Consider the following 16001-nt stretch of genomic DNA (forward strand, 5'->3'; position numbering starts at 1 on the left):
CTGGCAGAGGGCACTTACCCCACTTCACACACTGCAGAGGGCACTTACCCCTCACACAACGGCAGAGGGGTGCACTTACCCAACTCACACACTGGCAGAGGGCACTTACCCACTCACCAACTGCAGAGGGGCACTTACCCACTCACACACTGGCAGAGGGGCACTTACCCACCTCACACACTGGCAAGAGGGCACTTTACCCAACTCACACACTGGAGAGGGGCACTTTACCCACTCACACACTGGCAGAGGGGCACTTACCCACTCACACACTGGCAGAGGGGCACTTACCCACTCACACACTGGCAGGGGGCACTTACCCACTCACACACTGCTGAGGGGCACTTACCCACTCACACACTGCAGAGGGCACTTACCCACTCACACACTGGCAGAGGGCACTTACCCACTCACACACTGGCAGAGGGGCACTTACCCACTCACACACTGGCAGAGGGCACTTACTCCACTCACACACTGGCAGAGGGCACTTACCCACTCACACACTGCTGAGGGCACTTACCCACTCACACACTGGCTGAGGGCACTTACCCACTCACACACTGGCTGAGGGGCACTTACCCACTCACACACTGGCTGAGGGGCACTTACCCACTCACACACTGGCAGAGGGGCACTTACCCACTCACACACTGGCAGAGGGGCACTTACCCACTCACACACTGGCTGAGGGGCACTTACCCACTCACACACTGGCAGAGGGGCACTTACCCACTCACACAATAGGAAGCAAATGATAGTCACTAGATACCCCCAGCACTTACACGGATTAATTTTGTAATAAAGTGGAATACATTTTTTTTTTTTTAATGTTAGAAAATTGTTGATTGCCCCCCCCCCCATATCTATCCATTGCCCCCCTTCCCCACCCACCAATTACAGAATTTTTTTTAAGGGCCCCAGCGGCGCAATCCCACGTTAATAATATCACTGATCCAAACACAGTGGTTCTGGCAGATTTGCCGTTGGCTTTTCCCCATTCGTAAGTGCGACGCTTGGAATATAGTGCCGGGGGGGGCAAATATTCCCATATTCATATCTATGTAACGTGCTGTGACCCCCCCCTGTAACATACACATGTCCTGCCCCATTGCCCGGCCCTGCCCCATTGCCCATCCCGGCCCTGCCCCATTGCCCGGCCCTGCCCCATTGCCCGGCCCTGCCCCATTGCCCGGCCCTGCCCCATTGCCCGGCCCTGCCCCATTGCCCGGCCCTGCCCTATTGCCCTGCCCCATTGCCCATCCTGGATTTATCTGGGAAACAGGGCAGTGGAACGGACAGTGAGGGGGCAGTGTGTAACAATACTGTGCCAGTGAGGGAATGGGCTTTAAAAAGTAGTGTTTTTGGCTGACCCCACTAGCCCCGCCCACCTGTCCCACTTCCTGCTGCCTCCTTTCCCAGGCTGTGCAGGGGGGCCGGCGGCACTGTAGGGTAGGAACCAATCAGCAGCCAGGCTGACCTGATAGGGAACTGAAGCCTGTCTGTGCTTGAGAGTGCAGGGCTGTGATTGGCTCTCCCCCTCCTGTGCTTCTGGCAGGGACTGTTAGGACACGCCCACCCCTCATATGAAACCCAGACAGGGACCTGAGAGGCCCCAGGTACCCAAAACTGCTTCCGACTCCACAGCGCAACTCCCTGGTCCCTATATATATATCAGGGCGGCACTGAGTTACTCACATAGCTCCCAATTCAGCCAATAGCGATGGTGTATTTGGCCACGCCCACAGAACGCGCCATTCGGTACAATGAAAGTAAGGAGGAGTCCATGTCGCGTTAGTGTTTATTCAGCTCATTTGGCACGAGGAATACAAATACACACCTCATCGTTAGCCGCTGTCACATTAATTAACACTGCAGCAGATGAGCAAATAGGTAATTAAAAGTGAAATTACAAAAACAATTAAAGACATAGCCATCAACACCCCGCCCCCCCCATCCTGTAAGGTGGGCGTGGGCTTCTGGCAATTTGCTCCACTCACCCAACAGCTGAAGGCTGGGTCAGGCGTCCCTCTGGGCACTAACACAGGGACAATCATCTGGCGCAGGGTGTTACAGTTCAGCCATTTATTTCCCATTACAACCACATGGTCCCTACGAAACAGCAGAATCCTCTCTGTGGCGCAAAATCCGCTCAGGTAATGCCTCTCCCATTCTCTGTGGGGGCAATGGGAGTCACCAGGGGGTGGGATCATGTATAATGCCCCTGCATAGTCACTGTGGGAGGTGGGACTGTATAATGCAGGGCTGCAGAGTCACTGTGGGAGGTGGGACTGTATAATGCAGGGCTGCAGAGTCACTGTGGGAGGTGGGACTGTATAATGCAGGGCTGCAGAGTCACTGTGGAGGGGGGGCTGTGTGTAATGCAGGGTCACTGTGGGAGGGGGGGCTGTGTGTAATGCAGGGTCACTGTGGGAGGGGAGGGGGGCTGTGTATAATGCAGGGTCACTGTGGGAGGGGAGGGGGGCTGTGTATAATGCAGGGTCACTGTGGGAGGGGAGAGGGGCTGTGTATAATGCAGGGTCACTGTGGGAGGGGAGGCTGTGTGTAATGCAGGGTCACTGTGGGAGGGGAGGGGGGGCTGTGTGTAATGCAGGGTCACTGTGGGAGGGGAGGGGGGGCTGTGTGTAATGCAGGGTCACTGTGGGAGGGGAGGGCCGCAGAGCCACAGGCAGCTGTAGTGCAGGACAGAGTTGCTGTGCCCGGGGGAGTGCACTTTGCTTTGTTACTGGATACAAACATAATGCTCTGTGCAACTTGGCACAACGCTCTCCATGCCAGTCTGATGCCAACCTTCTGATTGGGTTAAGGAAAGAATTCCGCTAATAATAAAGAGCAGGAGGGCAGAGATAAAGGCTTGGGGGGATCCCGTCGGCGGAACATTTCCATGGTCCCTATTTATGTACATGGGGAAGAGAGGTTTGGGCACTGGGGGGGTGAATCCGGCTGCCCATACAGGGGGGCACAACCCGGTGCTGCCAGTCACGCAGAAGGTGCCGCTGGGGGGGCCCAGGTTCCTGCTCTTTGGGAGAGTCACGTCATAAACCGCTTGTAAATAAGCCAGAGAGGCACAAACAAGCCTGCACCGTCTCCATAACAACCGGGGGGCACTTCTGCACCCAGCCCCCCCACATAGAGCTGCAGATACATGCACGATGCCCCTCTGTGTTACCCCTCCCAGCGCAACTCGGGGGGCACCTGCTCCGGCGTTACATCTTACTGAAACACTCCTTGGCATTGCTCCACACCTGGATCCCCTGCCAGCACAAAAACACACAAACAACTGGGGGTTAAACTCACACAATGTATAGAGCTGGGGGTTACACACACACACAAGGATGTAAAGAGCTGGGGGTTACACACACACACAAGGATGTAAAGAGCTGGGGGTTACACACACACACACAGTATATAGAGCTGGGGGTTACACACACACAATGTAAAGAGCTGGGGGTTAAACACACACACACACACACACACACACACAATGTAAAGAGCTGGGGGTCACACCACACACACACACAGTATATAGAGCTGGGGGTTACACACACACACACACACACAATGTAAAGAGCTGGAGGTTCAACACGCAACACAAATGTTAAAAGAGCTGCGGTGTTTAGCACACACACACACCACAACAATTGCTAAGAGCTGGGGTTTACACACAGCTGACACACAATGTAAAGAGTCTGGACCGGTGTACACACACACAACTTGTAAAAGAGCTGGGGAGGTTATCACACAGGCACACACACACACAATGTACAAGAATGCTGTTGGGCGGCTGTACACACACACACAACACACACAATGCTAACAGGAGCTGCGGGGTTACACACACACTACACACACACAATGTTGAACACGAGCTGCGGGCTACACACACAGTATAGTAGAGCTGGGCGGTTCAAACGACATATCACAATGTAAAGAAGCTTGGAGGTTTACACACCACAATGTAACCAGAGCTGGGGGTACCACACACCACAATGTAAGATGCGTTGGCTGGTTACACACACCACAATTGTAAAGGTAGTCTGAGGGGTATACACCACAGCACAATGTAAATGAGCTGGGGTTACACACACACAAAGTGAAAGAAGTGGGGGTTACAGCACACACAATCGTTAAAGAGCCTGGGGTTACAGACGTAATAGTACAGTAAATGTAAAGAGGCGAGGGGCTTGTCATTGCACCACACCACTCACATCCATCACACACAATGTACAAGAGCTGGTGAGTTACCACACACGAGATATAGAGCATTGAGGGCAGTCTAACACACAGGCACAATTAAAGAGCCTGGAGATTACCGACACACAATGAAAGAGCTGGGGTACACACACACAATGTAAAGAGTCGGGGCGTTACCACACACACTAATGTAAAGAGCTGGGGGCTTACACACACAGTATATAGAGCCTGGACGGGTGTCTTATTAAACACCACAGGCCAATGTAACAGATGGCTGCGGCGGTTCCACACACACACACACAATGTAGAAAGCATCTGGGGCGTTACACACACACAACACAATGAAAGAGCGGTCTGGGCACCGGGTTACACACCCACACCACCAATCGTCAAGAAGCTGTGTCGTAGGGTTACACACACACCACCACCAATGTAAATGTAGCTGGGGCGTTACACCGACACACACACAGCACACACTGTAAAGAAGACTGGGGTTGTTACACCACACACCCCCACGACCACACAATGTAAAGAGCTGTCCATGCGGGGTTACACATACACACCACCATCATCAATGTACAACGATTGCTGGGGTCTACGACACACACACACAATTGTAACAGCTAGCTGGGGATCAATTCACACACACACACACAATGTAAAGAGCTGGGGGTTACACACACACACACACAATGTAAAGAGCTGGGGGTTACACACACACAATGTAAAGAGCTGGGGGTTACACAACACACACACCAATGTAAAGAGCTGGGGCATTACACACACACACACAATGTAAAGAGCTGGGGGTTACACACACCACTCAAATGTAAAGAGCTGGGGTTACACACCACACATGTTCACAAGAGGCTTGGCGGGTTCACACACACAAACAATGTAACGAGCGAGCTGCGCGCGGGTTACTCTATCACAGCTAAGTAAAAGAGCTGCAGGCGTGTCTAACCACACCCACACACTACATCAATGTCAAAAGCCGCGGAGCGTTACACATCACATCATTCACATCTATCAGTGTAATGCAGCTGTGGGAGGCTTTACACAGAACAACCACAATGTTATAAGAGCTGATGGGTTACATTCACTACACACCTAATTGTAATAGAGCTGGGGTTACAGCACACACACACACACATCAATGTAAAGAGGTCTGGGGGTTTAAACTACACACAATGTAAAGAGCTGGGGGTTTACATCAACACACAAATGTAATAGAGCTGGGGGTCTACAGCACACACACAATCACAACTGTAAAGAGGGCTGTGGGGGTTACACACACACACACACACACAATGTAAAGAGCTGGGGGTTACACACACACGATATGTAAAGAGCTGGGGGTTCACACACACACAATGTAAAGAGCTGGGGGTTACACACACACAATGTAAAGAGCTGGGGTTACACACACCACACAATGTAAAGAGCTGGTCACAAGTGGTTACACATCACACACACAATGTAAAGAGCTGGGGTTACTACACACACACAATGTAAAGAGCTGGGGTTACCTACACACACACAATGTAAAGAGCTGGGGGTTACACACACACAATGTAAAGAGCTGGGGGTTATCCACACACACACAATGTAAAAGAGCTGGGGGTTACACACACACACACACAATGTAAAAGAGCGCGGGGTTACCATCACCACACACATGTAAAGAGCTGGGGTTACACACACACAATGTACCAAGGCTGGGTGCTGTTACACAGCACACAATGTAAAGAGCTGGGGGTTACACACACACAATGTAAAGAGCTGGGGGTTACACACACCACACAATGTAAAAGAGCTGGGGGTTTACACACACACACATGGTAAAGAGCTGGGGGTTACACACACACAACAATGTAAAGAGCTGGGGGTTACACACACACACAATGTAAAGAGCTGGGGTACAACACACCACAATGTAAAAGAGCTGGGGGTTACACACACACAATGTAAAGAGCTGGGGGTTTAACACACACACAATGTAAAGAGCTGGGGTTAACACACACACAATGTAATAGAGCTGGGGGTGTTACACACACACACAATGTAAAGAGCTGGGGGTTACACACACACACAATGTAAAGAGCTGGGGGTTACACACACACAATGTAAAGAGCTGGGGGTTACACACACACAATGTAAAGAGCTGGGGGTTACACACACACACAATGTAAAGAGCTGGGGGTTACACACACACAATGTAAAGAGCTGGGGGTTACACACACACAATGTAAAGAGCTGGGGGTTACACACACAGAAGTGGGGGAACAAAGAGAGAATGGGGGGAGCCCCAATATTAAAGGGTAAGTAAAGGCACGGACCTTCTTGCACATGCTGATCTGCATGACGGCGTAACTGATTAGCGCCTCCTTTAAGTCCCGGTTCTTCTGCTCCTTAAATCGCTCCACCTCCTGCCAGGCATCTCTCACAAACTCTCTGCAAACAAAGCAACAATCAGGGCCGCTCTCAGCCAATCAGCTTTGCTTTTATAGCAAGGAGCGTATTCAGGCAGGGAACCAATCAGCCTACCTGCTCTCCACATTGTGGCTCTTTAGCTGCTCCTCCCCTTCTTCTATCTGCTCCTCTAAAAGCTTCATCTTGGCCTCTCTCTGCTCGGGGGTCTCTTGGCCGAAGAGCTTGCTGGTCATGCCCTTTAGTGAGAAGGTTCTGACAGTCTGTAAGGGAAGTCAGGGCTCAGCATCAGGGAATGATCCGACACTCGGGGCCAAACAAACAGAGAGGCACCTACCCCCGTCGCTAGCTCCTCGCACTGCTGTTTCTTTGACTGGAGATCGAGGGCAGACATTTCCAGATCGTACTGCATGAGTTCATGTTTCCTGCACACAGCCCTGAAAGCACAAAGCCAACTTTTACTTTGGGCCCCGCCTCCTCCACTTTTCCCTGGGCCCCGCCTCCTCCACTATTCCCTGGGCCCCGCCTCCTCCACTTTTCCCTGGGCCCCGCCTCCTCCACTTTTCCCTGGGCCCCGCCTCCTCCACTTTTCCCTGGGCCCCGCCTCCTCCACTTTTCCCTGGGCCCCGCCTCCTCCACTTTTCCCTGGGCCCCGCCTCCTCCACTTTTCCCTGGGCCCCGCCTTCCCCACTTTCCCCTGGGCCCCGCCTTTGCCACTTTCCCCTGGGCCCCGCCTTTGCCACTTTCCCCTGGGCCCCGCCTTCCCCTGGGCCCCGCCTTCCCCACTCTCCCTGGGTGAGATATTAAACCAGGAAATGCTTTTCTTATGGCAGCTCATGGATATTTTGCCCTCAGCAGCAACCAAGCAGAGAGAGCCTAGTCCCACCCCCTGTGCTTATGGGGGGCTAATGCTTCTGCCCCTGAGGGGGGTGTGAGACCACTGTGGGGGAATAAGGGCATTAGAAAGAGAGCGGTACCGCAGAGCCTCAGCGTAGAACAAATATTGCTGTTCAGGCTTGATCCCGCTGTAATGTTCCTCCTCCTACCAGTATCATCATCGAATAGAGGCTTGCGTACTCTGCACCAGCGCTCTGCAGCCCGTCCCCCATCTCCCTCTCGATTGCACTCCATTCGCTGGGGACACAAGTGAGGTCACATTAGCAGGATAGCTCCCACAATGCAATATTCCTTGCCCCCCAATACCAGGCCACCCACAAACACATACAGATCTTTATTTATAAATCAACCTTGAATATTTATTTTGCAGCAAGAACACCCCTGCCACCCAATCACAATGCCCCTTGGCTTTAACCCCTTGCACCCCAACAACAGCAGTCAGCCAGCCCAATAGCTGCAATACAAGGCCGATCCGCCAGATTCTGGTAGATTTGTACCCAGGTAGGGGAATAAGGATTGAGCCCCCACCTACCTGAACACTCGCCCATAGTTCCCATGGACCTTGTACACTCCGTACAGCCGGTCAGCCACTCTCTGTGGGGAGAAGAGCAATGAATGGGACAGTGATTCAAACAATGCACAGCCCGGGCACCGGGGGCACTGCCCCCTCACTAACAGACCAGGGGATACTCACGGCTCTGACCCGCAGGAGGTGAGAGATGACCGACTGCAACTCGTCGCTGTAATGTTTCAGCTCTGTAAATCTCCTGAGGGAACAAGAGACAGAGTAAGAGATGGGGGTTAGGGCAGATTCACCCACAAAGTGCCCCCAGTGCTTCACATTAGAACTGCTTTTCAGCTATTGTTTCTCCTACTCCCATGTAACTGGAGTCCCAAGCCGGACTTGGATTTCTTACTATTGAGTGCTATTCTGATACCTACTGGGAGCTGCTATCTTGCTCCCTTCCCATTGTTCTGCTGATCGGCTGCTGGGGGTGAGGGGGATATCACTCCAACTTGCAGCGCAGCAGTAAAGTGTGCCTGAGTCTGAGCTTTCAGCCAGCGCTACACATTAGAACTGCTTTCAGCTAACCTATTGTTTCTCCTACTCCCATGTAACTGGAGGAGTCCCAAGCCAGACTTGGATTTCTTACTATTGAGTGCTATTCTGATACCTACTGGGAGCTGCTATCTTGCTCCATTCCCATTGTTCTACTGATCGGCTGCTGGGGGGGGGGGGTATCACTCCAACTTGGGGGGGCAAAAGTACTGCCCTATAGATTATTGGTTCTGTGCTTCTGTCCCACAGCCATCGGCGCTGGAGAGATTTCTATATTTTGCAGAAGAATTTCTTGGCGCTTTATAAATAAGAGTTGATTCTAATAAGAAAAGGAGGGGGCAGGACTCTCCGGGGGCCCCTGGGTAGTGGCAGAGGGGCCACACTCACAGCGCAAATGGTTACTCACTTGTCTGGGTTTTTAACTCGAAACGTGGCGTTTAGCGACTTGAGCCTGGAGTCGGCCTGAGAAACAAACACAAAGAGCAGTTTATGAGTAGAAAGTGCCCCTGTGCTGCCCCCGGGGGGGGGGGCACAAACACAAACACTTACCTTAAGCTGCAGCCCGGCCTCATTCAGCAGCTCCTTCCAGCCCGATTCCTATAAAGCACAAGGGGAAAGGGTTTGCCTCAGAGGAACCAATCACCCCCCCCAGGCGGGGCAACCGAGCAGCTAGGGGCATTACTGTTGCTCCTACCCCAGTGCCAGGGGATCCGCGGGGATTTACCTGATTAAGGAAAGCATGGAAAACGTCATCGTGACTCAGGGCAGGATGGGAAGCAACTCGCAGAAGGAAGTTCTCCAGTCCGATCCTCCTCCGCTCCACAAAGTCCGGGTCCATGTTATCAGCCGACAGTTTGTGCCACACAAATTCAGCCTGCGCAACGCGAGCGACAGTCAGGGTATCGGTGCGGATCCACCCACCCATAACCAACCCAGGGGCAAAGCACTATAGCACCAACCAGCAATCTGCCCCATAACCCCTTACATTCTCTACATAGGGAGGGGTAATTATATGCTATTCAACTACAACTCCCCGAATGGCCAAACACAGATGTTATAGTGCAATAAGAGCTTGTATGGTAAGGAGGTCTTTCTACCCCCAGTGACCCCTCCCATCAGTACAAAGGACACACAGACATTGGTGGCCAGGGCCCCCTAAAACACTGGTAGCCAGGGCTCCCCTAAAACACTGGTAGCCAGGGCCCCCTAAAACACTGGTAGCCAGGGCCCCCTAAAACACTGGTAGCCAGGGCCCCCTAAAACACTGGTAGCCAGGGCCCCCTAAAACACTGGTAGCCAGGGCCCCCTAAAACACTGGTAGCCAGGGCCCCCTAAAACACTGGTAGCCAGGGCCCCCTAAAACACTGGTAGCCAGGGCCCCCTAAAACACTGAAGAGGCCCCCTAAAACCATGGTAGCCAGGGCCCTAAAACACTGGTAAGCCAGGGCCCCCTAAACACTGGTAGCCAGGGCCCCTAAAACACTGGTAAGCCAGGCCCCCCTAAAACACTGGAAGCCAAGGCCCCCTAAAAACACTGGAAGCCAGGCCCCCTAAAACACTGGTAGCCAGGCCCCCTAAACAACTGGTAGCCAGGGCCCCCAAATCACTGGTAGCCAGGGCCCCCTAAACACTGGTGCCAGGGCCCCCTAAAACACTGGTAGCCAGGGCCCCCTAAAACACCTGGTAGCCAGGGCCCCCTAAAACACTGGTAGCCAGGGCCCCCTAAAACACTGGTAGCCAGGGCCCCCTAAAACACTGGTAGCCAGGGCCCCCTAAAACACTGGTAGCCAGGGCCCCTAAAACACTGGTAGCCAGGGCCCCCTAAAAACACTGGTAGCCAGGCCCCTAAAACACTGGTAGCCAGGGCCCCCTAAAACACTGGTAGCCAGGGCCCCCTAAAACCACTGGTAGCCAGGGCCCCCTAAAACACTGGTAGCCAGGGCCCCTAAAACACTGGTAGCCAGGGCCCCCTAAAACACTGGTAGCCAGGGCCCCCTAAAACACTGGTAGCCAGGGCCCCCTAAAACACTGGTAGCCAGGGCCCCCTAAAACACTGGTAGCCAGGGCCCCCTAAAACACTGGTAGCCAGGGCCCCCTAAAACACTGGTAGCCAGGGCCCCCTAAAACACTGGTAGCCAGGGCCCCCTAAAACACTGGTAGCCAGGGCCCCCTAAAACACTGGTAGCCAGGGCCCCTAACCTGACCAGGCCCCCTAAAACACTGGTAGCCAGGGCCTCCTAAAACACTGGTAGCCAGGGCCCCTAAAACACTGGTAGCCAGGGCCCCCTAAAACACTGGTAGCCAGGGCCCCCTAAAACACTGGAAGCCAAGGCCCCCTAAAACACTGGTAGCCAGGGCCCCCTAAAACACTGGTAGCCAGGGCCCCCTAAAACACTGGTAGCCAAGGCCCCCTAAAAGACTGGTTGCGCCCCATGCGTACTGACGTCACACATACGCATGGGGCGACCAATAGGATTACCCGCTCACCACCAATGACAGGGGCCCGGAATGGATTAAAGGGGGCTCGAGCTACTGTAGGATGGGACGACCCCCCTGATGGCGGCCCTGAATCTGATAGGATATCTTAGCCCCTGTGAGGGAATGAGCCCCACAATCAGGGCATTTACCCATATACCCATATAGCGGGCAGCTAGTTGGGATCGGCCCATATAAATCAAGGGGGGCAGATTCCCAGGAAGTGCCACCCTGTTACAATAACTGTACCCGTTTCTCTGGTAACGGCGGCACCACCACGTAGGGGTAACTGACGCACAGGTAGTTCCGCAGCAGCTCAAACTCGCTGTAGCGCCTCCATAGCGAATCAAGGGGGGAATTCTGCAGCTCTGATTGGCCGTCCAGTGCCCTGAAACACAAGGACTCAGGTGAGAGTAAATAAACAAGCCGATTCGAGTTTATCCGTTCCCTTTGGCAGTGCTGTACTACCGGCTATAGATATATATATATATATAATATACAGTCGGGTCATTTCCCTATGGGACCAAACTGTAAATTATATCCTTATAAATGGTGCCTAGTGATGTCATCAGTTATAATCGGAGCTTAGTGATGTCATTTCTGTCACATGACTCACTGAAACTTGTATAATAAATAAAGTACCCCCTGTTGTAAAATATAAGGATATTAAAAGTCACCTCTGAGTTCCACGGCCTGTATAAAATATATGGTCACGGAACTCCTCGGTGACTTATAATATACAACAGGGGGTACTTTATTCACTATACTGTATATACAGCAGCAATCGGGGGCTAAAGGGGTAGTTAATTTTTAGTTTATTTGCCCTCCTTCTGCCTCTTTCCACCTCTCAAATGGGGGTCACTGACCCCGACAACCAAACCCTATTGCTCTGTGAGGCTCCAGCTTCTGTTATTGTTACTTTTTATTCCTTATCTTTCTTCTCACTCCTCTCCTATTCATCTCCCATTCATGCCCTTGCCTGGTTGCTAGGGTAAATTGGTCCTAGCAACTGATATCTACGTAATTTCAAAACAAAACAGCTGCAGAACTGTAAACGAAATCACTCAGTGTTGGTGCCGGGCATAAAACCAACATTTTCTTCCACTTCAATTTTTGGGGCTTGCCCCCGGGCTACTAACAGCGTGCCAGACAGGGGCGCACTCGTGCCCTACGGCTCCTTACCGGGTCTCAATCAGATACGCCGTGTAGGTCTCCTGCATGCTCACCGCGTTCTTCCCGCTCCGTTTTTCCGCTTCAGAAACACTGATTTCAAGTTTCTTCAATAAACAATTTTCATCCGACATCTGAGCCAAAAGGCAGAATGTTACTTGGGGGGAAATGTGGCCTTTAATTTATGTGCGACTGGCGGGAACTAACGTGGGGCTTTACTGTCTAGCGACTTATGTTCCTTACTATACACTAACAAACGGGGGTTTCACTTCCTGTCGCCCTCTGCCCCTCCCACCTCCCGGCTGCCCCCGTGTCTCAGGCTTACACATAAGGAGGATGTTACTGGGAAGTATCTTTTCATTAACTGCCACCTTCCCAGTTTGGCTCAACATAATAACCAAATGCACAGAATGAGAGGGGGGTAAAGTTACTGGGGTAATTACTGTAACAGGCAGCGGGAGCAGTATTATCTGGGGCAGAATTACAGGGGGTATTAGGGGACAATAGGATTACTGGGACTCACAGGGTATAAGAAAGGGGTAATATTACACATGAGGATATAAGCAGCACAGCTGGGGGCAAGAATGTTATTGGGGGGGAGAGTATAATGGGGGGCAGTGACATGCCCAGGGGGGTAACAGTAGGGATTATTGGGGGCAGTAATATTAGGGGGGTATGAATGACAGGACTTGGGACATTATTGAGGCAGAGGGAGGGAGCAAACGGGGAGGCTGTCGGTGCCACTGGGGGGTGAGGGGGGTAAAAGACGGCTGAGAGACAGTTGGGAGACAGGGAAGAGACGGCTGAGAGACAGTTGGGAGACAGGGAAGAGACGGCTGAGAGACAGTTGGGAGACAGGGAAGAGACGGCTGAGAGACAGTTGGGAGACAGGTAAGAGACAGTTGGGAGACAGGGAAGAGACGGCTGAGAGACAGTTGGGAGACAGGGAAGAGACAGTTGGGAGACAGGGAAGAGACGGCTGAGAGACAGTTGGGAGACAGGGAAGAGACAGTTGGGAGACAGGGAAGAGACAGTTGGGAGACAGGGAAGAGACAGTTGGGAGACAGGGAAGAGACAGTTGGGAGACAGGGGAAGAGACAGTTGGGAGACAGGGAAGAGACAGTTGGGAGACAGGGAAGAGACAGTTGGGAGACAGGGAAGAGACAGTTGGGAGACAGGGAAGAGACGGCTGAGGGACAGTTGGGAGACAGGTAAGAGACAGTTGGGAGAAAGGGAAGAGACGGCTGAGAGACAGTTGGGAGACAGGGAAGAGACAGTTGGGAGACAGGGAAGAGACGGCTGAGAGACAGGGAAGAGACGGCTGAGAGACAGTTGGGAGACGGCTGAGAGACAGTTGGGAGACGGCTGAGAGACAGTTGGGAGACAGGGAAGAGACAGTTGGGAGACAGGGAAGAGACAGTTGGGAGACAGGGAAGAGACAGTTGGGAGACAGGGAAGAGACGGCTGAGAGACAGGGAAGAGACGGCTGAGAGACAGGGAAGAGACGGCTGAGAGACAGGGAAGAGACGGCTGAGAGACAGTTGGGAGACAGGGAAGAGACAGTTGGGAGACAGGGAAGAGACGGCTGGGAGACAGGGAAGAGACGGCTGAGAGACAGGGAAGAGACGGCTGAGAGACAGGGAAGAGACGGCTGAGAGACAGGGAAGAGACGGCTGAGAGACAGGGAAGAGACGGCTGAGAGACAGGGAAGAGACGGCTGAGAGACAGTTGGGAGACAGGGAAGAGACGGCTGAGAGACAGTTGGGAGACAGGGAAGAGACGGCTGAGAGACAGGGAAGAGACGGCTGAGAGACAGTTGGGAGACAGGGAAGAGACGGCTGAGAGACAGGGAAGAGACGGCTGAGAGACAGTTGGGAGACAGGGAAGAGACAGGGAAGAGACGGCTGAGAGACAGGGAAGAGACGGCTGAGAGACAGTTGGGAGACAGGGAAGAGACGGCTGAGAGACAGGGAAGAGACGGCTGAGAGACAGTTGGGAGACAGGGAAGAGACGGCTGAGAGACAGGGAAGAGACGGCTGAGAGACAGTTGAGAGACGGGCACATAGCTCCCACCTCACCAATCCGGCCCGGGGCGGGGCCCTCACTCTCTTCCCCGCTCTCCCCCTCAGGGTCCCCGGACTGGAACATCTCTCTCTCCCGATCAGCTGACATCCCGCCCTGAATCAAATCTACTTCCGGGAGCTACAGCCCTGAGTTTTCTACCACTTCCGCCAGTCCCGCTTTCGCTTCCGGTTTGAGCGCTGACTTCATGGCTAAGGCGCAATGCGCATGTGCAAAGCTGCTTAAAGGCGTGACGTGGCGTTCTGCTGGGTCACATGACATATCCTTAGTTGTATTTCCCCCCATAATGCACCTGGTGGAACTGGGGGCTCCTGGGTAGTGAGTTTAACCCAGTGGTTCCCAAGCTTCCTAATGCCGCGACCCTTTCATACAGTTCCTTGTGTTGTGGTGCCCCCCAACCTTCACATTATCCCTAAGGCCCCCGGAATATGTCTCCCCAAAGGGGTCCCGCCCCCAGGTTGAGAAGGTGGGGGGGAGAGTAATGGCGGCTCTCTGTTAATCCCAGTAGCTGTGTGGGCCCTGAGCCCCAATGTCCTGCTGCCCCAGACTGGGGCACTTTCCTCTCTGGGGTATTTATTCTGAGGGGCAGAATCAGGCCAAGGTTATTCTTTGCCCCTTATTAACAATAATTAACTCCTACAGCGCTGCTGGCAGTAGAGTCTGGGGCAGAAGGGGGGCTTGAGTTCTGACTGAGGCGCAAAAACTGATCTTTGACCCTAAATGTATGTGGGGGTTTGAAAAAATGGGCCCCGTAGGATGGGCACCCCTAGTATAGGCCCCAGGGGGGTGCTGGTTAATGGGACACTGGGTATAGTCTGGGATATTAGGAGTTAACAGGGAGTATCCCTGCAGTTTGGGTCGTAGCCATAGGGTGGGGTGTAAGGTTATATAAAGGGGTGCAGCCATGTGCTGTGGGGCTTAGGCCTGGGACTGCCTCTGGGTAGGGGAGTGCTACAGGCGCAGTTATTAGAGAGTCAGTTCTGGTGATAGGTCGCTCCACGAGTGACATGTAGGTAATTATGTTAGAATGGGCGGATATTGCCCCTCCAGGGGTGGTAGTGGGGTTAATACCCCCCAGCAATACATCTGCTGGAGAGCAGGGCCTAAAGTGTCTAGGTGGGTGGATTAAGCCGCCGCTAGAAGGGGTCCTACTCTGAGGGTACCTGGGCGAGAGTACCGGGGTGAGGCCTGGAGGTGGTTCAGCCTGGCGAGAGTACCGAGGAGAGTCCTGGAGGTGGGTCGGCCTGGCGAGAGTACCGGAGAGAGTCCTGGAGGTGGTTCAGCCTGGCGAGAGTACCGAGGAGAGTCCTGGAGGTGGTTCAGCCTGGCGAGAGTACCGAGGAGAGTCCTGGAGGTGGGTCAGCCTGGCGAGAGTACCAAGGAGAGTCCTGGAGGTGGGTCGGCCTGGCGAGAGTACCGAGGAGAGTCCTGGAGGTGGTTCAGCCTGGCGAGAGTACCGAGGAGAGTCCTGGAGGTGGGTCGGCCTGGCGAGAGTACCGGGGTGAGGCCTGGAGGTGGTTCAGCCTGGCGAGAGTACCGAGGAGAGTCCTGGAGGTGGGTCAGCCTGGCGAGAGTACCGGGGTGAGGCCTGGAGGTGGGTCAGCCTGGCGAGAGTACCGGGGTGAGTCCTGGAGGTGGGTCAGCCTGGCGAGAGTACCGGGGTGAGTCCTGG

The 16001-nt window shown here is 53.5% G+C and overlaps 1 protein-coding gene across 1 annotated transcript; it reads right to left on the reverse strand.

Moving 5' to 3' along the window:
• Positions 1 to 2721: 2721 nt before the first annotated feature.
• Positions 2722 to 14501, reverse strand: snx4 (sorting nexin 4). Its single transcript, XM_031893158.1, is given in 14 exon segments — positions 2722 to 3275; positions 6555 to 6669; positions 6763 to 6908; positions 6983 to 7082; positions 7623 to 7687; positions 7689 to 7779; positions 8075 to 8136; positions 8237 to 8309; positions 9009 to 9064; positions 9152 to 9199; positions 9327 to 9476; positions 11327 to 11465; positions 12260 to 12381; positions 14321 to 14501. Coding segments are annotated over 14 exon segments (1314 nt in total). The 5' UTR covers positions 14420 to 14501; the 3' UTR covers positions 2722 to 3227.
• Positions 14502 to 16001: the final 1500 nt, after the last annotated feature.

The sequence above is a fragment of the Xenopus tropicalis genome, chromosome 9 (genome assembly GCF_000004195.4).
Source record: "Xenopus tropicalis strain Nigerian chromosome 9, UCB_Xtro_10.0, whole genome shotgun sequence".
In the NCBI taxonomy this organism is placed as follows: domain Eukaryota; kingdom Metazoa; phylum Chordata; class Amphibia; order Anura; family Pipidae; genus Xenopus; species Xenopus tropicalis.